Consider the following 27660-nt stretch of genomic DNA (forward strand, 5'->3'; position numbering starts at 1 on the left):
CAACTATTAATCTCTAAATGTTTTACATTAGTATGGATTTTGGTAAAATGATACAAATTTAAAGTTAAAGCCGGGCGGTGGTGGCGCACGCCTTTAATCCCAGCACTCGAGAGGCAGAGGCAGGCGGATCTCTGTGAGTTCAAGGCCAGCCTGGTCTACAAGAGCTAGTTCCAGGACAGGCACCAAAGTTACAGAGAAACCCTGTCTCGAAAAACCAAAAAAAAACAAAACAAACAAAAAAACCAAATTTAAAGTTAATTTTATTATACTTATGCATCTTCTGACTCTTGTTTGGGGTATTGTGTTTATACAGCTCATTTAAGGATATAATGTTTAATTAAGAAATACAGATTAATAGTCATCTATAATAGTCAAACTCATAGTCATGCTAGGTATGTTTTCAAGGTCATACACAGATATATTTAGATGAACAGATGGTCTTCAAACACTTCTAAGACCTACAGAATATGCTATTTAATATGTTTACTAACCTAAGGCTTTTCATGACAGTGAGACATGTCTGCTCCTAATACTATCGGTCTACTTCAAAAAAGGATGATAGGCATCAAAGAACCTCCATATGGAGTTTACTTTCTTTATGGCAAAAGCTAGCCATTTGGGCAAAGAAACTGCCCTTGCCTCAATTGCTGACAGTATACTGTCAAAACTGAACCAGTAGGACACACACAAAAAAGTGACTGCCAAACTTTGCCAATACACGGCACGACAGTTCTTCAAAATTCCTTGCTTCCCAAAAGTGTCTGTCAGATGTACTAGGCCTGTAGACCAAAGTTGGATGCCCCAATGTACACAAGAACTTTGGATGACTGTGAAGACAGACAGATGTCTCTGTTGTTAGACAACATGACACCTTTCTGGGGTCTTTGATGGCGCTAAGGACTAAATAATCAGTTTTCCTTAGTTATGATAAAAAGGTAAATAAATTAGGTTTGAAACTTTAGACTCATAAAGATTAATAACAGACTATTTTCTCTAAATTTGCCAAATACAATAGGACTGGATATTGTAACTAAAATTCTTACTTGATAACTCTTTTTTTGTTGTTTATCATTTTACTATGTTAAAGTAAAAACCTTCCTTTTTCATTTAGATAAAAAGGGGAAATGCTGTGGAATAATCCTTCTGTATACTGTGAAAATGTGTTGCTTTCATTGTTAATATAAAGCTGATTGGCCGAGAGTTAGGCAGGATTTTCTGAGCAGAGAGAATGCTGGGAAGAAGGGCAGAGTCTGAGGAGTCTTGAGCCAGATGCAGAAGAAAAAATATGGGAAGTTCATAGATGAGCTAAACTACCCTCAGGGCAGCACATAGATTAATAGAAATGGGTTAATTTAAGTTTAAGTTGTAAGAGCTGGCTGGAGGAGACAAGCCTAAGCTATTGGTTGAGCATTTATATTTACTAATAAGTGTCTGAACACTTATTTATTATTTGGGAGCAACTGCTGGAACACAGAAGCCACATGTGGGATCAAACCATCTATATCTCCATTCCTAGAGGATCTCACACTCACTTCTGACCTCTACAATTTACTCAGCTGAGCGGAGCACAATGGAATTCAGTAAAATAGTAGTCACTATAATCACACAAATGTTAAAAAAAACCCAAATGTGTATGAAGTCTTATGAAGTGTATGAAGTTTTAAAAAGAAGTCATTAATTTTCTCCCTTTTAATATAAAATGTGAATTACTTTATCTAATATATTTTTATTATTAAATGAGACAGGTATGCTAAGTTACTGTTATTAGTTTAAAAATATTTATTCTTTGATAACATCATACATGTATATAACATATCTTGATCATTTCCACCCACTGTTCCCTTCTCAATCCCCCCACACCCTCCCCTCCATGCCTTCAACATACTATTTTTTAAAAAAACAAAAATTAGGCCAGGGGGTGGTGGCACATGCCTTTAATCCCAACACTCGGGAAGCAGAGGTAGATGGATCTGAGTTTGAGGCCAGCCTGGTCTACAGAACTCATTCCAGCACAGCTAGGGCTGTTACATAGAGGAAACCCTGTCTGGAGTGGGGAAGGGGGAATTGGACTGGAGTGAAGCTCAGCAGTTAAGAGCACTGGCTGCTCTTCCAAAGAACCTGGGTTTGATTCTTAGCACCTATATGGCAGGTCAAAACCATCTGTAACCCCAGTTCTAGGGGATCTGACACCTTATTCTGGCCTCCTCAGGCCTCATGTATGTAGTACATAGATATACATACATGCAAAACACCATAAACAAAAAAATAAAATAGAAAAATTAAAAATTTTAAATCTAAAAGTACTTGAATTTTTTCATAATTGTTTTGTTTAGCTTTAGTTTTGAAGTACTGGGGACAAAGTCTAAGGCCTCAAGCATGGGACAAGGTTCCTACCACTGTGCTATATCTCATTCCCAAAATGTTTAGAATTTCTTAAACATGACATAATCATCTACAAATAAGGACTCTCTATATATAACTATTTGTCTCTTCTTTAGCAAAACTAAAATTAACATTAAAATAAGCATACTTCTAGTCTTCCTATTTACTAATAGTTTATAGTTTCAAAACAAAAACTGCCTTTCCTACAGTAAAAACCTCACCTATAATAATTAACATGTCATTTTAATTCCCCCTTAAATAATATAAAACAATATCATTTGTTTCATGACACTAATTGAACATGCCAATTTATTCTATTAGAGTGATGCTGAGTTCCCAGTAACTCAACATTTGCCCTCTCATTCAGTCTGAAATCATGGAGAGGAAAAGCAACTTTATTCAGTGCTGAGACTGAACCCAAGATCTGATGCATATCAGGCAAATGCTCTACCACTGAGCTGTATGCCCAGTTTAAGAAAACTCTTCGAAAAATATAAAAAATACTCCAGATATCACTTTAAATGTTCAAAATTCTCACCTAAGTATAAATGTACATCTTTTTTCTCTAATCCATCTAGCATTGCCTGTTTAATTCTACTAGATCTTATCTTAATACTCCTGCTTATTCTGACGAACCAAATCAAAGACAACCATATCAGAGAATATAAAATCTAAATGTTCCCTGCTGTGTTGTTATAATTAAGTTGTTTTGTTTTGTTTTTCAAGACAGTTTTCTCTGGCTGTCCTCTGGAACTCACTCTGTAAACCAATCTTGCCTCAACTCACTGAGATCTGCCTGTCTCTGCCTCTTGAGTGCTGGAATTAAACTATGTGCCACTGCCGCCCACCTTGTTATTATCACTTTTTCCAATTTATTGAATTCATATCCTAAATAGACTAAAACAGAATTTTTTTCAAAGAAAATGAAAGTAATTTTAGAGCTTTTAAATCTCTCTACCTATTGCATTTCTCATTTTATACGCTTTTTCAATTTAACCCATCATTACATGGAATGTCAAGTCTTTAAAAGCTTAATATAATACAGAAAAAAATACAAATCAAAGATTTTATTTTAAGTCTTTAACAACTATTATTTAAGAACTTTTTTTTTCAGTATCCTAATATAGAACACTGTAAAACAGGCTGGAAGAGATGTAAATCATACTCAAGCAACCTCAAAATTGCAAATTAAAACGAGGGAAAAAAAGTGTTTATATTAAAATGTAAAGTCACCTATATTTTTGGTTGTGAGCCTAGCCTTTAACAGCTGGCCGGGCAGTAGTGGCACATGCCTTTAATCCCAGCACTTGGGAGGCAGAGGCAGGTGGATCTCAGTGAGTTCAGGGCCAGCCTGGTCTACAAAAGTGAATTCCAGGTCAGTCAGATTGTTACTCAGACTTACTAAAAACAAACAAACAAAAAAAACAAAACAGTAAGCAAACAAACAAATAACTAAATAAATGTGAAGTCACATTAAAAAACACTCTACAACTAAGAAAAAGCATAAAAGAATTCATACGAAGGACTAATAATCAAATACAAGCATATAAATTCATTTCTTACAGATGGAAGCCTCTTTCTTCTAACTTCATTCTCAGCTGACATAAGAAGCAACTCAAGTTCCTTTATTTTTTTTTCCTTATCAGGATCTTCATCAACAAAGGGTTGCTAAAATAAGTTAAATAAAAGAGAAAAACAGGCACCATCACAATTGCTTTAAAATGTTTTCCTTCTTATTTTCTTCGATGTAAGCTGTAATAAAGCTTAATGCTACTAAGTCCAAATGCTACTAATGTTTTCACGCTACTAAATCAACGTATCACAGTATCTCTGGAATCTAAAAAGGTACTTGGCAAATATTTTCAACTTTGTAAAAAATATGGAAAAACTTAAATGTACAAAAAAAAAAAAGACATTATTTCAGGCATGGTAGTACACACCTGTCATTCCCCAACTCTAGAAACAGAAAGAAAGGGGGGTTTCAGGTTTTAAGCTAACATGGGCTACATGGTAACACCTTATGTCTCCAGCAACACCTAAAACTGTGCACGGTGGCCAACACTAGAAAGGAGTAGATGTGAGGACTTCAAATTCAAGGGCATTCTTGAGTACTTGTCAAGTTCAAGGCCAGTCTGGGCTATGTGACCAACAGCAAAAAACTAAACAAACTAAAAGGCATATTACATTAATTACATATCAAAAATGTACATTTGGAACATTTTAGATAATTACCTTGTAACGTATTTTATACCTTCAGCAGCTGTTTGAAAAATTTAAGCTACAAGACTGAACAAATTACCACACTGGTGCTGCTAATCACCTCATACTTTATGGTTTTATATTTTTCAAATCCATTTATACATTTTCCTTTAGTTTTATAATACCCAAAAGTAAAAAACAAAACAAAAAATCCAATAATGTTCTTTATCCTAGTTTAATAGATAAGGAAATGAGTACTAAACTTCTATGTCAAAAGCTTTCTTTTCTTTCTCTCTCTTGCTTTCTCTCTCTCTCTCTCTCTCTCTCTCTCTCTCTCTCTCTCTCTCTCTCTCTCTCTCTCTCTCTCTCGTCTCAAACTCACATCTTCCTGCCCCTAACTTCCCAAGTGCTGGGATCACAGATCTGCACATATCACTAGGCTTCCTCTATTTTTGTTTTCGTTTGATCTTTGTTGTTTTCACTTTTTGAGACAGGTTTTATTCTGTAGCCCTGACTGACCTGACACTTGCTACGTAGCTCTGCTTGTCTTCCTGCCTCATCTTAAAAACTGGGATTACAGGTAAGCAATGGATGATAACTGTCTTCCTTTGTATTTCTGCTATAAATAAAACTTACCTGAATAAAGGCAGATGTCTGAACATGTTCAACACAATTGCCATCAGGTGATACATATTGATAACCAGGGATCTAAAAAGTAAAGCACTGCTATTATAGGTTATACATTTTTTAAAAAATCTTATGCCAAGACAGCCTGTGATAAAATGTCAACATTAAGAAATAGAACACTAAGCAGGGCAGCACATGTCTTTAATGCCAGCACTCAGGAGGCAGAGGCAGACAAACTTATATAAGATATCAGGGCTTGATGGTGAGATTCTGTCTCGAAACAAAAAACCCAAAAAAAATAAACTAAGAAAAATTTGGAAATTGGATATTGTCTAATAACTTTGAAAACTCAAAACAACAGTTTTTACTTACTTAATAATTATTTTGCCTATCCCTAGACTATACTGATAAATAAGTGTAGGGAAAAAAATCTATATTTTAGATTTGTGTTTTTGTCTTTTGGTTTTGTGAGACAGGGTTTTGTTATGCAGCCCAAACAGCTTGGAGTTAACTATGTACCTGAGGCTAGTCTCAAACTTCTGATCCTCCTGCCTCAGCCTCCCCAGAACTGAAATTACCGGTGTCTATCACCACACCTAGCTTCTAAGCCTAGTTGTATCAGTCAATCAGTTCATTACCAACATTACCTCCCTACCGCATATTTTTGAAAGTCAGCTTTTGAGGGTTGACTACAGGAGATAATAAATCATGTTCCTACTCCTATCACCACCTAATGTCAATCTCTAAATTAAAAAAAAACAAAACAATCTCAAAAATCAAAAAAAATTGTATAATTGTATTAGAATTCGGTGAGCACTAGTAAAATATATGAGATATTTGTAAAAAATCTGGCAATCAAATACAAATAAATATAATCGGTATATATTCTGTAAGGATCTACCTAAATCATTATCTAATGCAAAATCATTGTTCTAACCTAGAACTTAACTTTGACAATACTCAATTAGAATCATGTATCACTCAACTTGGTAACTCCAATAAATTAGAAATTTATTTTTCTCAAACTTTCCAATGAAAATATGCCACAGTATTTTAAACCAATGTATTTTTCTTCATGTCACACTTCTCAAGAAAAATTAGAATTATCTTAATAGTTTAAATTTTAAATGTATAATGCTTTCTAAATTATTAAATAGGAAACAATTCTTAAAATACTAAAAAACTCCTTATCATTCCAACATATTTTGGTTGAGACTGTCAAACATTTCCTTAGCAACAACTAATTTATAAAATTATCTTTCTGTAAGTCAAAAAACTTTGGTAATTTTTCTAAGACAGAAGCAAAACCTTATAGTTTATGCTATTGAAATCTAGGACTCTGAAGAAAATATGTTAAAAAAAACAAAACATTAAAATCCTTAAGGTCAGGTTTCAGTATAATTTCCTATTTGTAAATGAAGATGTCACTACATTAAGTGGTTCTTTTAAAAGTATGTCTAACAAAACTTAGTGATGCTCATAAAAAGTAAAATGAAAGCCGGGCGGTGGTGGCGCACGCCTTTAATCCCAGTACTCGGGAGGCAGAGGCAGGCGGATCTCTGTGAGTTCGAGACCAGCCTGGTCTACAAGAGCTAGCTCCAGGACAGGCTCCAAAACCACAGAGAAACCCTGTCTCAAAAAAGCAAAAGAAAAAAGAAAAAAAAAAGTAAAATGAAATAAAACCCGAGGCTCAGGAAGCAGACTTTTTAACACTATGCCCCGTTTTATCTTTCATTAGGTGCTACTTAGTCCTGACAGTCTTAATATTTTATGTGAACAGAACTAAGAATTGCTCAGCATAAACACATAAGACACAGACAGGCAGGAAAAGATAAAGCCAGTCTTATGAAGACTCCTAAACAAATTTCTTACAGGTGGGTAAATGCATGCTGTAAGGGACAAGACAGAGCTCATCAGTTTGAACTTGAGTAACCGCTAGAGAACCTGAAAGGCTGAGATCAGCCAAGTAAAGAGCGAAGTGGAACAGGGTTAAAGATCAACTGTTTACTGTCCCCAAAGCAATGTTTAAATGTCATCTTACTACCCCTCCTTTAAACTGTGAGTCAGGCAATACTACAATCACACACAAACTACAGCAGATGTGAAAGCACATCTTATGTTCACTGGACCATAACTACAAAGAATTAAAGAGTACTGCTATATGCTATATTTCTTAATGTGAAAATCACATATAAAAGGAAATTTTTTGGTTTTTTTTTTGTTTTTTTTTGTTGTTGTTTTTTTTCGAGACAGGGTTTCTCTGTGGTTTTGGAGCCTGTCCTGGAACTAGCTCTTGTAGACCAGGCTGGTCTCGAACTCACAGAGATCTGCCTGCCTCTGCCTCCCAAGTGCTGGGATTAAAGGCGTGCACCACCACCGCCCGGCCTATAAAAGGAAATTTTAAATGAAATTTATACTGAAATATTTGTCAAACTTATGGCTTACTTTTTCAGTTGGAAATTTAAAAGTCTATCTGTATCACTGCCCAATACAAATTTTACTTGTCCTAAAATACCAAGAGCCTTTCCCATATAGCAACTAAAGAAACTGTTTTTAAATAATAAAGATATTAAAAGTATGTGCCTGAACAGGTATGTAAAACTGATTCTGGGTTTGCAAATGGTCCATAGTCGCACAAGGTTTGTGTTGAAGTTTTGATGACGATCGCTCTGATTTTATTCCATCCTGTAAGTAGCCCTCCTGCTCCACTTTTCTTCGCATAGTAGAATTCCAATGATTTTTGATAGAATTATCAGTCCTAAGAAATGAAAGTATACCATTTTTAAAGGGAATCCAAAATTTTAGCACTGTCTAGCATACACAAAATCCATAAAACACACTTTTACAACCGTTGAAACAAGTATTTAGAAGGTCCCTGCTATCACAGAGCTTAAACTCTTACTGAAAACACGGCAACAGGGAAGACAAAGAAATAAATAGGAAAATTATCATTGCAGTGTGGATAACTAAAATAGGGTGATAAGTGAGTAATGGGGTAGTTTTGGTTGGGGCACAGGAAAGACCTCTGCTGAGGTCTTTAAGTCGAGACTGAACTGGCAGCACAAGAACATAAGAACATCTGGCACGAGGCCATCCGCCTGCAGCGTCAGCACTTGGGAGGCTGAGGTAGCAGGACGGGACCTCAAGACTAGACTGGACAACACAGTAAGAACCTGCTCAAATAAAAACAGAAAAAAGAGCCTTCTGGGTAAAAGGCATACTAAGTAAAAAGCCTCACACCAGGGAAATGAAAAGGAAAAAACAAAACAAAACTAAACTAAGGGGTAAAGTGCTTGTCTAGCAGCCTATCATAAATGAGGTCCTGGGTACAATCCTCAATTCCATTAATAAAAATAAAAAAAGAAAGAAAAATACAAATTACAGATTGCAAGTATTCTTTACCATTTCTTAGAATATTGTATTTGTAGAACTTATGAATTTACGGCTCATCAGCTCTCTTTTTATCCAAGGTTCTTTTTATAAAGGTGAGCCTAGTACTGCTTGTAGCGTGAATCCCACCCTGCATAGGACAGACACTGGAACCTACGCTGCTAAAGCCCCAAGGCAGGGCCTAAACGAAGAAAATGGTGCATAAAACACTGATTGTATCAGAAGTTCACAGGCCAGGGTTAGGAATGATGAATGAAACAAAGACATTAATGTTCCCATTCATATAATTCCAAAGTATAAAGGAATACAAATGAAAGTATATTAGTTACTATGAAGTACTACACAGTGATTACAGCTATACAGCATGAGAATGCATAGTCTGAGTAAGATATGAGGCTGCCTAGGGTAGCTGGTCTGCTGTACTTGCTGGAGACTGACAGAAAGTATCTGAGCAGTAGAATGAAGAGTGTATTAGCACTGCCTTTGAGGAAAATGCTCTACTTCAGTTACTGGGCTGAAGTACTGTTTTCACAGCTCAAAGTATACCATAATTAAGAACTGAATTTCCTTAACATACTTTCACAATAAGTTTCTTCAATCAGTGTATTTGCAATCCCCAGTCTGGTGCACAGTACCTAATGTGAAATAGATCTCTAAGTTAGATTTCACTTCACCAACTCGTACAAAGGCTCTGCCTGACTGGCAATAATACAAAATAGGACTTGTGGAGTAGATGTTGTTTACATAACTTAAAGGTCTGAACATTTTATTGTACAAACCAATCATATTCCTTACTAAAGAATTTATTACAAAGAGTCCCAAATGAATGCTTATATTTATTATAGTCTAAATTTGAATTATAAATAAAGGAAAGGGGTAGTTGCAAATATACTCAACAGTAAGGTAGTAAAGAACACGCTGAGGCACAGAAAAACAATGTACATTTGTCTATATAAGCACCTTCCAGGAAGTAATTTAGCAATTTCTGCCCAACGGTTTCCCAGCCGCTTATGTGCTTCATATATGATCCTGTCTTCTTCCTCTGTCCAAGATGATTTCTTCACTTCAGGATTCAAGTGATTATGCCATCTTTCTCTGCACTGCTTGCCTATTCTTCCTTTTAAATGTTTTGCAATTAAAGACCACCTTTTTGGTCCATATTTCTGGACTAACTCAATAACCTAAGAAGCAAAAACAAAGGTTGAAAAACCATTACCACGAGAGAATTTCAAACTGTAACTCAAGCATATCAAGGCTGGGATAGTCACAGAACATTTGCTGAGTGTGCACAAAGGCCTGGGTCTGATCTAAGCACCTCAGCAACAACAAAAAGGAAAAAACTCCAAATAAAGAATTATATTTAACATAAATACATTAAATTTAAGCTATAAATAAAGTTCACAAAAAGTAAATTTATTACCAGCTAATTCTTCAACATACAGCAAGATCAAAAATCAATTCCCAAAGAATCAAAAATTTCATAAGTTAAACCATTTTCTTACAAAATTAATTCAAAGTAACTACAAAATTTTGAGATTTGTCTTTTCTACTCTTACATCTTAAAAAAAAAACAAGAGAAAATAAGCTTCAACTAAAAGTTAAATAAGTCCACTAGGAAGCAGAAAAGATCTATAATTACTGGCTTTTCATTTCCTCCTTATCAAACTGAAAAAATAGAGCTTGCACATTTTCTCCTACATTTTAAACTTGTTTTTAATTTACCTAATTTTTTTTTTGTTTGTTTTTTTGAGACAGGGTTTCTCTGTTGCTTTGGAGCCTGTCCTGGAACTAGCTCTTGTAGACCAGGCTAGCCTCGAACTCACAAAGATCCACCTGCCTCTGCCTCCCAGGTGCTGGGATTAAAGGCGTGTGCCACCACCGCCCGGCTAATTTACCTAAAATTAAAATAACAGTTTATCTCCTCAGCCTGACCTACTTCACTGCTATTTTGACCCATTGTCAAATATCACATCATAATCATTCCATATTGATGGATAATTTAACACATATCTATATTTTCATGATATGTTTCTACTTGTCATATTTTGAAAATAAGGTTTAAAGATTAAACGTGCAGCTTTGGTTATTGTTTTTGTGGTTGTTTTCACGATATTAGGTATATTTAACAAGTGCTCTATCACTGAACTATATTCGCAGCCCTTTTCTTACTTTCTATTTTGAGACAGGGTCTCATTAAGTTGCCCAGGCAGGCCTTAAACTTGCAATGCCCTATCTATACCTACTGAGTAACTAGAATTATAGCTAATGCCACTAGGTCCAGCTATTAAATGTCTTTGAAGATCCCACATTGTATTCTAGTTAGTCATCTTTATTTATTATGATTTGCATGTTTATGATTCATAAGTGTGAGTGTAGGCACACACAAACCATGGTGACTGTGTAGAAGTCAGAGGACAACTTTCAGGAGGCAGTTCTCTCCTCCCACTTTGAATTCAGGGATTGAACAGAGGTTGTCAAGCTTGCACAGAAAACCACAAGTTTTTACCAGTTGAGCCATCTTACCAGCCCCAGATCACACATTTCAAAACTTATCCTTGGTCATTAAGAAAAATCAGCCAGTCCTGAGACTAATGAAGTAACTTTCTTTTTGTTTGCCCTCAGGGCACTAATAATTCTCTAATTCCCCAAGTACACTAGTAATAAGCAAGCTTTAAGGGGCTTGAATTAAAGAGCAATTCCTAGTGGAAGGCAGATGTTTCTATTCTAATCCTGGGTTCATTTACAGTCAAGAGGAAAAATTAAGAATGATTTCCTTACATATTAAGTTACTAAATGTGAAAAGAAAATTAAAATCCATTTTTAATGCTAATTAAATTTTGTCAGGAAACTGTGCCTTAAATGTTGCTAAATCAAACTTTTTTTTGAAAATGAAAATCCTTAAGATTTGTACATTTTATTAATGTCCGAGGAATATTTTTTGGGCACATACTATTTATTTCTAGACCTATTCATAGTTACAGTATTTCTTTTTTGCTTCAGTTCAGTTGTTTTTCAAGTCACTTTTTAAATTGATTTTACTGAGCTATACATTTTTTTCTACTCCCCTCCCTTCCCCCCCTCCCCTTCTACCCTCTCCCATGACCTCCATGCTCCCAGTTTACTCAGGAGATGTTGTCTTTTTCTCCTTCCTATGTAGATTCATGTATTTCTCTCTTAAGGGACCCACTTTGTTGTATAGGTCATCTGGGGTTGTGGACTGTAGGTTGGGCTAAACCAAACTTTAAATAAAGCATTATTCCTTTAATAAATAAAGCCCTCAAAAAAGACTGTATTTATTACATGTGGTTTCACTCATTTTTGCTTGGGGAGTGGGAGTTATAGTTCAAGACATTCAACATTCAATTCTTATATACAGCACAGCCTCCAAAGAACAGTACCAAGTAACTTAAAGTATGAACTGGAAAGATAGTTCAGTTATTAAAATGCTTTCCTTGCAATCATGAAGACCTGAGTTCCATCCCCAGAAATACATTTAAAAAAAAAAAGCTGAGCATAGTGGCATACACTTGCAATCTCAGTAACAGGGTGGCAGAAAGGCAGATCCATGATGCTCACAGGTCCACCAACCTATTCCTACTTGTCAAGTTTAAGGCCAATGAGAGACCCTAATTCATCAAAACGCTGGATGACACTGTCTTGAGGAGCACCACCACCCAAGGTAGTCCTTGGCCTCTATATGTCTGTACATACATAATCATACTTCATGTGTTATAATAAGTTAATAAGGAAATAAATCTAGCTGGGCAGTGGCAGTGCAAATTTTTAATGCCAGCACTCAGGAAACAGAGCCCGGTCTACAGAGTGAGTTCCAGAACAGCCAGAGCTACACAGAGAACCCTGTCTTGAAAAATAAACAAACAATAAGTAAAAATAAATCTAATAAATAATAAATAATCTACTTATATATTCTACATACACAGTGAACATCAAGAATATGAACATGGGCAAGTGAATGGCTCAATGGCACTTGTCATTAAGCCTGATGACCTGAGTTTGACCCCTGAGACCCAAACACTGGGTAGGAGAGAGCTAGCTCCCACAAATTATTCTTTTACCTTCACATATGAGCTGTGGCATGAGCATGCATGCACATACATGTGTCCAAACATACACAAAAATAAACACTTAAATTTTTTTTTCAGAACATGAACATGAACATGTTACCCTCTGATCTTCTTCTTTAGTCCAAGGACCCTTTATCAATTCTGGATTTAAAACCTTCTGCCATCGATGTTGGCATTGAAAATCAGAACGATTCTGAAAGAATTTGGACATTTTTATTATTGAATAAATGTCTCCCAGGAAGCAAATTAGCCCAAATTTAAGTATATTCATATAAACAAAATATGAATTAATACTATATTCAATATCAAACTTTTACATATATTTATTTTATTTTATTATTTTATGTAATATTTATTTTACATGCCTAAAATCCCAATTCTGTATCTTTAATTAATCAAAGGTTTAGATTGCAAATTAAAAATAATACATTTGAAATTAAAGTATGTACCTCTATACTATCCTTTATAACATAGTAAGACATACTCCATAAAAAGCTAATTCAGCTGTGCAGTGGTCTTTTTAGGCCCCTGGATAAATGCCGTACAGATTGAGTATTCTTTATCCAAAATTCTTGAGACTTGAACTATTTCAGATTTCAGGTTTTTTTATTTTTTTTTTTGATTTTTTTAAAATATTTATTTATTTATTATGTATACAATATTCTGTTTGTGTGTATGCCTGCAGGCCAGAAGAGGGCACCAGACCTCATTACAGATGGTTGTGAGCCACCATGTGGTTGCTGGGAATTGAACTCAGGACCTTTGGAAGAGCAGGCAACGCTCTTAACCTCTGAGCCATCTCTCCAGCCCTCAGGTTTTTTTTAAAATGTGAAACATTTACATATATAATGATATATCTTGGAGATAGGACAGAAGTCTATAGATAAAACTTATTTATGTTTCATATCTACCTTATACACATAATCTAATAATTTTATACATGTTAGTACACCTGGCATTTTTACTGTGACATATGACATTAAGTCAAGTGTAAAACCTTCTACTCTGGCTCTATGTTGTCAGTACTCAAGAAAGCTGTGAATTTTGAACTATTTCAGATTTCAGATATTTGGATTGAGGTATTCAACTGTTGTAGAAAATTACTTTCTAAGCCATTAACAAACAACTACAAACACACCAGAAAAAAATTAACCAGATGTTTTAATACAAATACATTTCTGAAAAGAAGAATATGTAAACTAATACCTTAAGTAGACCTGATATTACAGAAATACACTTCACATCTCACTTACTTGAAGATGACTAGCGATTAGAGTCCAGTCATCAGTTCCATGTTGTTCAACCAGCTTCTTTAACTTGTCATCCTATTAAGAGAGGCATAAAAATTATAATTTTTTCCCCACCCCTGGCATGTAGAGGTATTCTCACTCTCTCAAGTCATGTCTGGTACTCATTTTGAGAAGAATTAAAGTCATTATCACACAAATTCCTCCATTTACTATACTGCTTCAGTAAATCCGAAAGAACCAGCTGTTTGTGTCATTGGTTTGGTTTTTGGTTTGGATTTTTTTTTGTTTTTTTTGTTTTTTGTTTTTTTGTTTTTTGCTTTTGTTGTTGTTTTGTTATTTGAGGCAGGCTTTCTCTCTCTGTTAACAGCTCTGGCTGTCCTGGAACTCGCTCTGTAGACCAGGCTGGCTTTGAACTCAGAGATCTGCATCTGCCTCCCCTGGGATTAAAAGCTGTACCACCACTGCCTCACAATGTCATAAATTTATTTTTTAAAAAAAGAATGTATAAGTGAGTTGATAATTTGTTCTCACATTGTTTTTATTATAATGTTGTTTATAACTATAATAGTTATTAATTGATAAATATGAGACTAGTAAATTTTGCCAGGTAACTACCTCATCTCTTGTCCATTTGACTCTGTTCCAGAGCTTTTTCAGTCCTTTTTGTTGAGGTACTTCATAATCATGATCAGCATACTGAAGGTCGTCATCCTCATCCTCACTACAAAAGAATATAATATGTAAGCTCAAAATTTTTATTTAAATTATTTAATTCAAGCTCTAAGTCTATATATGCAGGTGTGACTAAAGAAGCTACTCAGAATAAACAATATAGTCTCAAGATTAAACAAAGTTTAGAAAATTAAGTCCTAAAGGAAAAGATGGGAACAATAGAGGGTACTGGAATGTATGTAGCACGAAAGCAAGAGAGTAACTATTTGAGGAAAAGAAGGAGAGCCTTGAGGACGGGTGAGCAAAGGCAAATCAGCAAGCTACAGGTTCAGTGAGAGACACTATCACAAAAAATACATTGGAGTATATTGAGGAAAACACCCAAGATTGTGTTCTGGCCTCTATAAGCACATGAACATGTGTGCATGTGTACACACAGAGACATAAACACACATACAGAGAGAGAATAAAATTAAAAATAATAGTTGAGGGCATGAGATGACCCATGAAAACTGATATAGTGAAAAAAATCAGAGCTTGGGTTGATATGGAGTAAAATAAGGAAAAGGGAAGTTCCAAGAATGAACCCCTAAAGGAGGCAAGGCTCTACGATAATCTGAGTAGATGGTACTGAGTAGTTAGAGGGCTGAGAAGTAATGAGCATCTGAAAATGACACTCACTAGCATTTATTTAAAACTTTTCAAGTACCAAAGATTATAGCAGTCTATTAAATTTCCCTCTAAAAATTTCACAACAGGGGCTGCAGAAATCCTTTAGGGGTTAAGCATACTTGCAGATCCTACAAAGGGCCTGGATTTGGTTCCTAGAACCCACAACCACCTATTCTAGGGGACCCAACACCCTTTTCTGGTCTCCTCAGGCACCAAGAATACACATAGTGCTTGTGTGCACATACACACACACAGGCAAGCACTCATATACACACACACAAAATATTTTTTTTAAGAAATCTTGCTAAGCATGATGGTACATGTCTTTAATCCCAGCACTTTGGAGGCAGAAGCAGATGGAAGCCTCTGTTTGAGGCTGGCCTGGTCTAAATAGGGAGTTCCAGAGCAAGTATAGCTACATAGTGAGATCCTGTCTAAAAAGAATTTTAATAAATCATCAAAAGAAAGCAAACTTCACAACTATAAGAGAGAAGTATTACCAGTATTGCTATGCTCAGAGGTTTAAAAAGAACAAATAAACAAAACAAAAAAACTTGGACTTAGAAAAGTAACGTTTTCCCAAAGTCTCACCAAATAAGGCACAGTTGAGTTCTACAGTTTACTATCCAACCACTTTAGTTATATAACACATTGGGAAAATGGGAAAAGCATAGTAAGAAACTGGAAGTTAAAAAGGCAAACCTCAAGTGCCTTTAGAAAGAGAACAAGGTTCAAGTTAAAAAAGTTTACAACCCGAAACATACTAACTTCTCAGGACTGTAAGATGACTATCATATCACTTACCTTTAAGAAAAGATGGTTCAGTATTATGTAAATTGATCATCTAATGGTATTTAAAACTATTTTTTCTTACTAAATTTAACTCCTAAAAATTCATTCTGATTTCAAATATCAAGTCTGAAGATTTCAGTATATTTAATGCAATATATAAATAACTTTTAATATCTAAATATGGTATACAGATTCGATCTTACAAAAATTAAAAGTCAAGCTCTAGATTTTATGCACGTATAACACACCCTTTGTAGGAACCCCCAATTTCCTCTCATTTGTCAAATCCATTTGACCAGAAATTTTCATACTGGGGCAGACAAAACATCAAACTCTTCTAGTCTGTTAGCTGTGATGCCTCTATTGTAACAATAATCTACAAATCCTTAATATTGTTGTGGAACTAAGCCTCAAACCAATATACAGGTTTAGAAAAAAAAAACAAAACCTACTACTAGCAGCCAAGATCTACTTTCAGAAATATCATGGGATTAACCAGGAGCACACAATAACATGGAAATGCTTCAAGGTCCAAGGATTTCAAGTTTCTAAGTAAGCTCCTTGGCTGGACAATGCTCCACACTGTAGTTTACAGAGTATCTGTTCTTTCTTATCTTAATGCTAATCACATTTGCCAATCTTCCCAACCAAACAGTAAGCTCAACAGTGTAAAGACCAAGGTTAGTTACCATGTTCACCTTCCAAACCAAGCTCAACACCACCATTCAAATATTTGTAAGATCAATGAATGATTTCCTTAGTCTTCCTCCTCCTCTAACTGCTTTATACTACAAAATGTGCAGTATTCCATTTCAGTCCATCTAAAACATCTGCTTTGCTTAATACCAGTATGATCTCAAAGTATATAGAAGAAGGGAGAGGGCTCTACATCAGTGGTTCTCAACATGAGGGTCATGACCCCTTTGGGGTAACATATCAGATATTTACAACAGTAGCAATATTACAGTTATAAAGTAGCACCAAATAATTTTGCAGCATTAGGAAGGTTGAGAACCACTGCTCTAGAAAGAAGGGAAAGACATTCTTTTTGTTCAAATGTACCTCTGAGTGGCAGAATTTTAAGAAGTAGAACCTGCTAAAACATAAGAAGTAGAATCTGCTAAAACAAACTTTTAAAGGAAATTCAGCACACAAGGGGTTGACTGAGAGTACCTAAGTCTAGCCTAACCTTTCTTGGAAATGCCTTAACAACATTACCACTTCCTGACACCCCAAAAAACTGTCAGGCATGCTTCTCATAAGTTCTCTTCATCCTCATTCCTCTCTGGTCTTAAGAGCTTCCATCATAACATATTCAAAACTGTTTTTAAACTAGGTTATCTCTATGCCAAAACAAAATTTAATTTAGAAATGTGCCTGTATAGATCTTTAATGGTCACAAAAATACCTATATCACATCTTATCTGTACAAAATCCACCTGAAGGTTCTTATCAAAATATTTCAGGGATATGAGTTACAAAAGTATTACTTTGGTCAAAAACACTAGTCACCACAGAGTAATTTTTCTAAAACCTTGTTCACTTTAAAGCTCTGTTATTTATTTTTACCTGCACACTCTGTGAGAAATTTCTATTTCTTCACAAGGTTGTATTCTGTTTTACACTTAACATGGTCATCAGTTTCCAACAGTGAGCTATATATCTACTCAGCATTCAGGAAGTTGGGCTGAGTGGGTGAGGGTAAAGACAAGGGAACATTAAAGTAGGATTCTTAGAATCATCTCTACCACTGGGACTTTCCTAGCATTTGACTAATCCATCTCCTAATTTTAGCATAAACTTTTTGTACATGAGCTTCTTTTGTTGATTTTGTTTCCAGAGATAAGTGTTAAACCCAGAACCTTCATCTATGCTAAACAAGCATCATACCATGAAGCAACATCCTTAGCCCCGTTATTTCTATGTACATTTGATTGTTGAAAGCATAATACAATTTCTAGTAATGTAGCAAAGAAGCCTAGAAATGTATCAATTTCACTAACTGTAACAAAAAAATGCCCAACTCTGCTTATAATTTAATAAGAGAAAGGGGGAGTGATGGAGCCAGCAAGATGATTCAGAGACAACCTAAGCTTGATCTCCAAGACCCACACAGTTGAAGAAGAGACTTCCATATGGTGGAAGGGCTCCTGAGGACTATTCTCTGATTGCAGCACAAGCGGAACCGCACATGCATACATACAAACATATGCACACACAAGTATAAAAAATAATTTTAAAGGAAAAGAATTAATCTTCATATGTAACCTTGTCAAAGTTCCACTTTCACCATTAACAATGAAAAGATGCTACAATAGCAGTAGTTAGAAACTACAGACAGAGCTAATCGTTTTTCAACATTTTACAGCATTTGGGGGCATTTTTAATACTGCAGAAATCAGTGTTAGTGATATGCAATGATTCAGTAAAATTGACCTTTCTACTATGTAGTTAAATAAATTACTTCTACTATAGCATGATTAACCTAGAAGACAAAAGAAGTAGATAAAATATTATACTAGTTATAAACCAAAAGGCTCACCAATCTAAGATTTGTTTTCCACAATCGCTGTTACTGTTCTTATTTAAGTCAAGAAAAATTCTTTTTATAAAGTGTTTAATACTTAGCTGTTATTTTCTTTTTGGTTTTGACACATCTGACTATCTCAAGGTAGCCCTGAATTCACTTTGTAATCTAGGCTGGCCTTGAACTAATGACTCTCCTTCCTGTCTCCCAAGAGCTAGTATTATAGATATGCACTGCCACAACTGACTAGAAACTGTTTTATGGTTAAATAAAGTGAAAAAGATGATTATGAAACAATAAAAAGAAGCATAAAATATCTGTAACCTGTTAGGCTAGGAAAATGGTTAAAGGTAATTTTACACTGGGGTATAAGCTAATAGGATACAATAGTCATGACTTTACTTGTGAATCAACACAAAAAAATTACACTTGGTTTTTAAGATAAAATGTTTTGGAGAAGTACAGAATAACATAATCTAATAGATATGAGTTAAACAAAGGAAAAATATAATTTATTTTTACTGAAAAATAATTAGAGAAATTAAAGAATTTGTTCTAGTAAAATTGCTTCAACTTGATCACATTTTTAATTCAAATTTCCTCAAATCTCAAATAGCTGTCACAGTAAAAAATACAAGGCTGGTCATAATGGCTCATATCCTGTAATGGCTCACATCTGTAATTTCAATACTTGGGATGCTGAGTCTGGATGATTTTAATGAATTCAAGTCTAGCCCGGGTTACATAGTGAGATGGTGAATTTGAGGCTACATAGTACTACATAGAGAGATCCTGTCTCAAAAAACATCTTTATTATACTTTTTGAGGTCAGGGCAACTGTATATTTAATTATTTTCAGTTCAGCTGCACTCAAACTATGAGACTTTACCAAGCTGATTTAATAAAGTGAAATCAGGCCACCCAGTGGTAAATATGATGTACTGCATGCATGATGACGGGCTTCCATCTCTAGACTGCAAACTAGTATTAGAAGACAAAGTTTGACTTCAGAAAATCTGGACATTAATACTACAAACACTGAGATACATACTGAAAAGGGTTCTATATAACTATCAATAAACAAAGACAATGGACAATATTTATAATTCATTTAGAGAAGTATAGTTTTAAACAAAAAAGAATGGTAACAAAAGTTCTCAAAATAACATACATATTAAAGCTATATAAGCTACCTTATAGACTAAAAAGTCCAAATACCTTATATTAACAAATAAAAACTGAAATGGACTATATCTGCTTTCCCAAAATAATACTGCTAATTAAAGACAAAGCTAACTAAAAAAAAAAATCCTTTCTCATAGTTTTACATATATTCACTTCCACTCGTTTCTGGAAACAACAGTGAAGTTGCTACATACATACACACACACACACACACACACAAATGCATGCATACTACTAAGGAAAAAAACTTTCTGTGTAGAATCTAGTTTTCATCTTATCATTTTAATTTAATCATTGGTCATCTTAAGTATAAATATCTTAACCTGTACCTAGTAAATAGGCTTTGTAGTATCAGAATTACTGTAAGTATAATTATTTTTAAGTGTTAAATTAGCCTTTAAAAACTAAACTGGGACAGTAAAGATGGTGCAACAAGTGTTTGCTGTCAAGCCTGTCAACCTGAGTGTGATTCCCCAGGACACACATAGCACAAGCAGTGAACTAATTCCAGATAGCTGCCCTTTCACCTTGCACACCTTAGCAGGTATGTATGCATGCATGCATGTGCATATACACATGAAAAGAAAAGATAAAAATTTTAAGTACTAAAATAAAACTACACTTATTTTACATAAATGCTTAAAAATCAAATGCATGTTATTAACATATATCCCAATAAAAGAATTATCTCTAAATTACATCATTAAAACTGCCACTGGGTTCTAAAACTATTTTAAGCCACAATACTACATGACCTTTTCCTATATGCAAATCTCAGTGACAGACTTTCAGCTATTAAAAAATAAAATGAACCAATATCTTTCAGTTATTTCATATTTAGGGTAACACTTTCTGCTCTTAGCTAGCCTTATTTTTCAGATCACATAGAAAAAGTCTACTATAAGAATTTATGCCTATATCCTTATAAAGTTTTCCATTCACATTAATAAAAGTTTGTATTTGGAGATCCCAAAGTACTGAATGACTGAATGACCCTGTTTCTGCTATAAATTGAACTCATCTATTCACCCTCAAATATTTCACATTCTATTATCCTCTAATACAAGAAATTTAACAGCCCACGGGACTCACTGAAGAGAACCCAAAGAAGCATACCAGCAATGGTGATTTCTCACCACACCCTCTATCCATATCCCCGGAGAAGTGCAGTTTCACTGCAGCACAATTACTCCAGACATAATTCTTTCCACCATTCTATAGCGTTTCAATTAAACTTCAATTAACTGGCAAGAAATAAAAGTCAACAGTACAATTAATGTTTAGAGGTCAAACTCCCAGTACTGGTAATAAAACAATTTACAAGAAGTAATTGCTAAATCATTTCTCCTTAGCCTACTATTAGGAAGCAAGATCAACTGTGATGTGAAAACACAAAAAAAATCTGAGAAGAATGTGACATTCATATATCAGTATTTAACAGTAACTTTTATTTTATTTTATTTTATTTTATTTTTTTGGTTTTTCGAGACAGGGTTTCTCAACAGTAACTTTTAATGACAGAATTAGCCAAGATACCGTTTCATGTAAGATTAACAATGATTCTAAGTAGATAAAGGCACACAGCAGGTATATACAAGGTTCTCTTATTGACTTGATACATTCACTTTTCCCTTTACATCATTTAAAAACAGACTTCAAAATTCAAAAAGCCTAAAGCATTACCCCAGCAATCTTAATTATTTTTAAATCCGCATGTTTCTGAAGATGGGAATGTTCTGTCCTTGAAGTTGTAGACCAGCAGTTCTTACCTGTATGCTCCTGCTTCTAGCCCCCAAAAGATAAGTGGCACCATCCGTAGACATCGTTGGTTGCTCAGACTGAGGGGAAAGGGTTACCGTCTTCTATTGAGTAAAATCTTAAACTATCTAACCCAGAATGATAACAGTGGCAAGGCCTATGGGTGTATGCACATCTGTTCCACTGCAGTGACCAACCTATTCTGCAGCTAATACATAGAAGGCAATTATGTCTTACTTAAATTTATGTTGATATCTGCAGAACTATCTTACACACAGCAAACGCTTAAATGAATATAGCAAAGTATTTTGTGTGTAGCTATTTTAAATCTAACTCTGTAGTAACTCCCAGTACTAAATCTCAACTCAGGAAATACAGTCCTAAGATTTTGAGGCTATGGATCTAGATAAATGGAGATATTTGGAAATGCTGCCAAATCCTTTTCAGATTTCCTTAACACTGAAAATCGAGACACTAGGTTTTTGTCATCTGATTATTCCACACAATTTAGGAGTAGCTATTACAATGGTATAAAATAAAAGGCTCATGAAGACATTCTAGCACATCTTTCATCAACCACAAGAAAATTGTGTCCTACTTGTTACAAGCCAGATATAGTCAGAAACAAACATGAACATTCGGAATACAAAGTAACTTCAACACATTGTTTTACTGTCAAGTTTAGGTGATGGTAACAACGTAAAAATCTTCTCAGAGGCTACTGAGAGAGAGAGCTCAGAGCCCCAGTGTGGGGATGACAGAAGATTTAGCAGGTCCCCTTCTCAAGACGATGTCCCAGAACGTTGCCCACCCAGGTTTGTCACGGAGATGCTGTTGTGATTGGCTCGGTAAGCCAGATTCTACTCAACACGACCACTTCTGGGGTGGCATAACCCCTGAACGTGCACAAACTTACCTGGCAAGAAACCTCTCCTGTAAGTGGTTGGGAGGTGTGGGAGAACCCGGACAAAGGAACAACCTGAGCACTTGTTAGGGTCCCCCACACACAGTGGCCCTGACTCCCCTGTCGTGATGGATGCGCTCCGGCCAGCGCGGCCGAAGTGGGTGTGGGGCAGCGGAAAGGAACATGTCCAGGCCTGAAAGGGCCTGCGTGCGGACCAGCGGGAAAGGACAGGGAGAGAGCCGGAGCCCAGACAGGGCCGCTAGGCCCGGGCCGAGGGAATGTCACCCACCTGCGCGACCTCTTCGCCATCCTTCAAGTACCGCATAGGCGCGGGCTGGACGGGGACGCGGGTCAGCCTCCTCCAGCCTCGGGCGAATGCTCCCTCTCCGAGACCCTCCCGCCGCTTCCCCCGCTCCTTCCCTCAGGTGGCCGGCAGAGGAAGGCAGGCCCGGTCAGGTCGGGGACAGAGGGGCGGACCAAAGACCCGCTGCTCCTAGCCGCGGCCCGGCCCGGCCAGGGATGCCCTCACCATGTCAGGAGGCGTGCTCCCGCCCTCCGCCCGCCCCTCCCGCCGCCTCCGCCTCCGCCTCGGCGCTGCCGGCCCGGCGCGGCTCCGTCACGGGCGCCGACCCCCGCCCTCTCCCCGCAGCGAGCAGCTCTGCAGCACTCGCAGCCTCCTGCAGGGTTTTGTCCGCACCGCCGAATCTCGCGCCTAGCCTCCCTCAAGAGCCGCCGTTTGAATCTGCGCACGCGGCCCCGAACCTCATTGGCTGGGGCGGCTGCGCGAGGGGGGGGGCGGGGGCGGGGGCGGGGCGGGGAGCGCGCGCGCGGCGGAGGGCGGGGCCGGCGGCGCTGGAAGCCGGGACTGGAACTCGCGGGAGTCGGGGGAGCGAGCGCCGCGGAGCCCGAGGGAGGCGCGAGGCCCGGTTCGCGGCCCGGGCGGCTGACAGGGCCCGGAACGCTGTCTGGGCCGCACGGCGGTGGGGGCGCCCCGCGCGGAGGTTGCCGGGAAGGCGAGTTTCTGCACTGCGGGGAGTGGGCCGGAAGCCGCCCCGGGACCGATCCCGGCACCGCCACCTCCGGAGCGGTGCGGAGCGTACCCCTGGGGCGGGGACACCCGGGGTCCTGGCCAGCGGAGGACCTCGCGGGCCCTCGTTCGCGCGCCGTGAGCCGCGCCACTTAGGGGGCGCGGTCTTCCACTTAACCTTCTAGCCAGAAAATTGGCGCGGCCGTTATTTTTTAAGCATGTGTGAACTAGTTTTGCTCAGAAATGACGAGGACAGTGCCCTAGACCCTGTGATAACATCACTTGTTTCCCCAAAAAATGAATAAAAGTGAGACAAGGGGAAGGCATTGTTATCTGGAGATTGGAGTGGAATGGGAAATGGTCGGTGCTCAAGAAGCTTAACCACCTATTCCATCTGCAAAGGGGACGGGATGCTATGCGCGGTGGAGGGGTGGAGGAGCCCGAGCCCGGGAACTGCCCCGGAAAGCTGCAGTAACCTGGGAATCCTGCATAAGGAAAGGAGCTTCTTGCGGTTTCAGCTTCTCTAGCAATTAGGAATAACACGGCTAAAGAAGCATACAGGGAGATTATTAACTACAGTAACGACTGGACACGGTGAAGAGCCCAAATTTGCAAGGCACCATGCTCTGCTGCATAGAGTGCTGACCCACAGGTTAATATTGTAACAAACTGACATTTTTGCTATTTTGAAACTGTACGCATCGTCTTTTGCAAATCAGAGGTACAGGTGCAAATACAAATCAAGATGAGCTTCCAGTTCGATGCCATCAGGTAGATACACTGGCTTTAAAAAAAAAAAAAACTTCCTTTTTCTTAAGGTATAGATTCTGGGAAGGAAACGCACTTTTAAAATATTATTTTTATCTTCTGGGTAACTTAGTAAGGTCTAAAGAGAGAGATTTATTTAGAAATTAATATTTTTTAGGTAAGCGGTGTTATGTAAATACCCCATGCTGACCTCAAACTCACCGAGGAGCCCAGGCTCCTTCATGATATTCCTGTCTGGGCTTCTTTCGGGCTAAATTGTGGAGTTCTTTAGTCTTCCAATGTTATTAGGAATCAGTGCCTTCTTATTTACTCTTGGGTCATACATTATTCCATTTATATTCCAACAGGAAGCAAAACTGCTGTGTTTAGTTTTGTACAGACTACAAGTGTTTTCAGATTTTGAAGTAAAATTCTTTCCCTTCGATTTATATAGAGGAAAGTTCTCCAAAAGATAGTATTACCTTTGCATGTTATTATAAAGTTTATTTTTAAGAAACCTAAAAAGATGCGAAATCATTTAAATCTTATAAAACTGATGAAATATGAAATTAAAATAGTTCACAGCCATTTGTATAAACTAGCTCAAATGTATCAAACGAATTTGAGGGTTTTCTTTAAAAATAAACGTTTAGAGTTGGGGAGATGGCTCAGTGGGTAAAGCACTTGCCTTGCTCGTGTGAGGACCCGAGTTCAAATCTCCAGAACTTACTAAATCAGGATCAGGGAGTATGTGTATAGAAGATTGGAAGTATGACCCTGCCCAGCGCCTGCCCTTGAGGCGCCAGGCAGTTGACTTTGTCAAGGTGAGCAAATAAAAGGTGGGGTATAGGGGAGAAGGAGGGAGGGAGAAAGGGAGGGAGGGAGGGAGATTGGTTGATTGAGATGCACGTCCTGTGGGGAAAAGGTAAATTTGCCCAGGTGGGTGTCCTATTTGCCCCTGGGGCCATGGTGATGCTTAGGCCTGAGCTACTACCAAGGGCCATGTCTGGGTCTGTGGTCCAGCGGCAGCTATGATCTGTGTTGATGTCCGTGGCTCCTTTACCACTGAAGATTGTGAGGGAGATGGCCCCACCCCTCACTGGCCTCAGCTCCCGGGAGACCGGGCCCCGCCCCTCATCGGCTGCTGCACTGGGAAAAAGGGCCTTGCACCTTGTCTGGGCAGCACAGTAGAGCTGACCCTGTCAACAGAAGGGGTGGGGACAGGCAAAGGCGAACTGGTCCGGTCATGGGAGAACTAGCCATGCAGCGGTGTGGACAAGGAAGGGATGCCCTTCCCCCACCCCTCCCTCACCACCTGTGGCAGGTAGGAGAGCTGGCCTTGAAGGTCATGAGAGCAGGAAAGCTATCCGTGCCCCTCACCGGCTACAGCACTCCGCAGAGTGGCCCCTGCATCTTGCCTGGGCAATGCGGTAGAACTGGCTCTGGGGTGGGGTGGGGAGAGTGTGTGTGTGTGTGTGTGTGTGTGTGTGTGTGTGTGTGTGTGTGCCCTGAGGGCATGAAAGCAGGAGAACCTGCGCTGCCCAGACCCTTGCTCTTTGCTGCATTGGGTGAGCTAGCTGGAGCACTGCTAGAGAGCTCACCCTGGTGGTGAGGATGGCAGATAGCTGGCAGACTGTCCAACCCTACAGCCACCCAGGCCCAGAATCAGGGCTGAGTTGGCTCACCTGCAAACCCACTCCATCTAGTATCTGCTGGAGCACATGAAGGGGCTGGCCCTGCAGACCCAAAGCTGCAGGTCCTCCACAACACAGGGCAACAGCAAGATATCCGAGAGGAGTCACAGTAAAGTCCCAGTATCAATAGTGTAACAGAAGCCAGAGGCCTCGAACCAGACTCTTTGCAATGAACACTTGCAAGTAAAGATATATGAATTCACTGTGTCACACGACAGCTTTCACAGCAAGGTTTTTCCTTCTTTTTTTTTCCTCTTAAACTATTATTTTTTGGGGGTTGCAAAAGCAGAGGGGAGATACAAAGGGATAGGGAGATAAATAGGATCAAGATGCATGATGTGCAAGACACAAAGAATAAATAGAAAGTTAAAGTAGTAAAAAATAAGAGATTTTATTCTATTAAAGAACTCTCAAAATTTAATGAGAGGAATAAGTGCAATTAAAATCTACAAAAAAAATGACTAGATTAAGTTGCCGAAAAAGATAGAAAAGTGAACTGAGTGTGGTGGTTCACACTTGTAATTCAGCAGCTGGAAAAGCAGAGGCAGGTGAAGCGGGAGTTCAAGGCCAGCCCAGCCCGAGCTAAAAGAAACCCTGTCTCAGAAAGAGAAAAAAGAAAGGAAGAAGGGGAAAGAAAGTAACAAGCACATGACAATATGTCTCACTTCATTACATCATTAGAAAACTGCTAATTTCAACCAAAAAGAAACCAGAAATACAACCCCCAAACTAAAAATGTCCAGGCAAAAGGATTGAGTTCCAAGCCAACCTGAGTTACACAATGCAACTGCATCTAACAATGTGTAATAAAAATACAACCACAATGAGATGCCATCAAAAGAAAGGAGAGAGAGGGAGAGAAGAGAGAGAGAGAGAGAGAGAGAGAGAGAGAGAGAGAGAGAGAGAGAGAGAGAGAGAGAGGACAAAATTGTCAAAACAGAACCGCCTGCTTCGCTTGTAGGAACGCAGGTGGGTTAAGTGCTTTGGAAAGCATTTATAGTTTTTACAAACTGGGGCTGGAAAGATGGCCCAGTGGTTAAGAGCACTTGCTCCTCTTCCAGGGAACCTGGTTTCAATTCCTAGCCCACTTAGTAGCTCACAATGAATGGTAACTCCTGTTCCAGGAGATCTGATGCCCTCTTCTGGCCCCCACTGACACTGCAGTACAGGCAAGAAAAAAAAAGTGTGTGTGTGAGAGAGACAGAGAGAGAGAGAGACAGAGACAGAGAGACAGAGACAGAGAGACAGAGACAGAGAGAGAGAGAGAGAGAGAGAGAGAGAGAGAGAGAGAGATGGAAAATAAGCCAAGCATGGTAGCACATGCTTATGATCCCAGCTGATCCAGAGGATTGCTGTGAGTTCAAGGCCAACTTAAACCAGCCTGAGCTACAGAGTGAGACTATCTCAAAACCAAAACAAAGATAAACAAGAAGGGATAGCTTTCTTACTTTCTGCTCAGCTGAGAACAGTTTAGACAGCTAACACTTATGTCAAACTTCCCCAATGAAAATTTCTTTAAGCTATCTTTATACTCACATTCCATGATAAATTTATTTTGTTGGTCATGTTCTCTGGGATTTGTTGTTCTTGCTGTTGTGCTGGCTTTTCAAACAGTCTTCATAACTTGGGCTGGCCTCCTATTGTCTCAGCCTTCCAAGTGCTGGGATTGTAGTCATGTTCTCCCTCCCATGCCTGGCTGTTGACAGAGGTTTCTGTCCCACCCAGTCCCATAGCCGTTCAATCCCAAAG

The 27660-nt window shown here is 38.2% G+C and overlaps 1 protein-coding gene across 2 annotated transcripts in view; it reads right to left on the minus strand.

Annotated features, from left to right (window-relative positions):
- Mybl1 (MYB proto-oncogene like 1) overlaps nt 1-22954 on the minus strand; it is a 37041-nt gene extending 14087 nt beyond the window's left edge. For both annotated transcript variants that reach the window (XM_057791111.1, XM_057791110.1), the window contains exons 1-8: nt 22733-22954; nt 14549-14654; nt 13937-14008; nt 12784-12876; nt 9559-9779; nt 7792-7966; nt 5218-5289; nt 3946-4050 (exon numbers count right to left, since the gene is read on the minus strand). In XM_057791111.1, the coding sequence (XP_057647094.1) occupies nt 3946-4050; nt 5218-5289; nt 7792-7966; nt 9559-9779; nt 12784-12876; nt 13937-14008; nt 14549-14654; nt 22733-22752 (864 nt within the window). In that variant the 5' untranslated portion in view covers nt 22753-22954. The remainder of the gene's footprint in view (nt 1-3945; nt 4051-5217; nt 5290-7791; nt 7967-9558; nt 9780-12783; nt 12877-13936; nt 14009-14548; nt 14655-22732) is intronic.
- Nucleotides 22955-27660: the final 4706 nt, after the last annotated feature.

Source organism: Chionomys nivalis, chromosome 16 (assembly GCF_950005125.1).
Source record: "Chionomys nivalis chromosome 16, mChiNiv1.1, whole genome shotgun sequence".
Lineage (NCBI taxonomy): Eukaryota > Metazoa > Chordata > Mammalia > Rodentia > Cricetidae > Chionomys > Chionomys nivalis.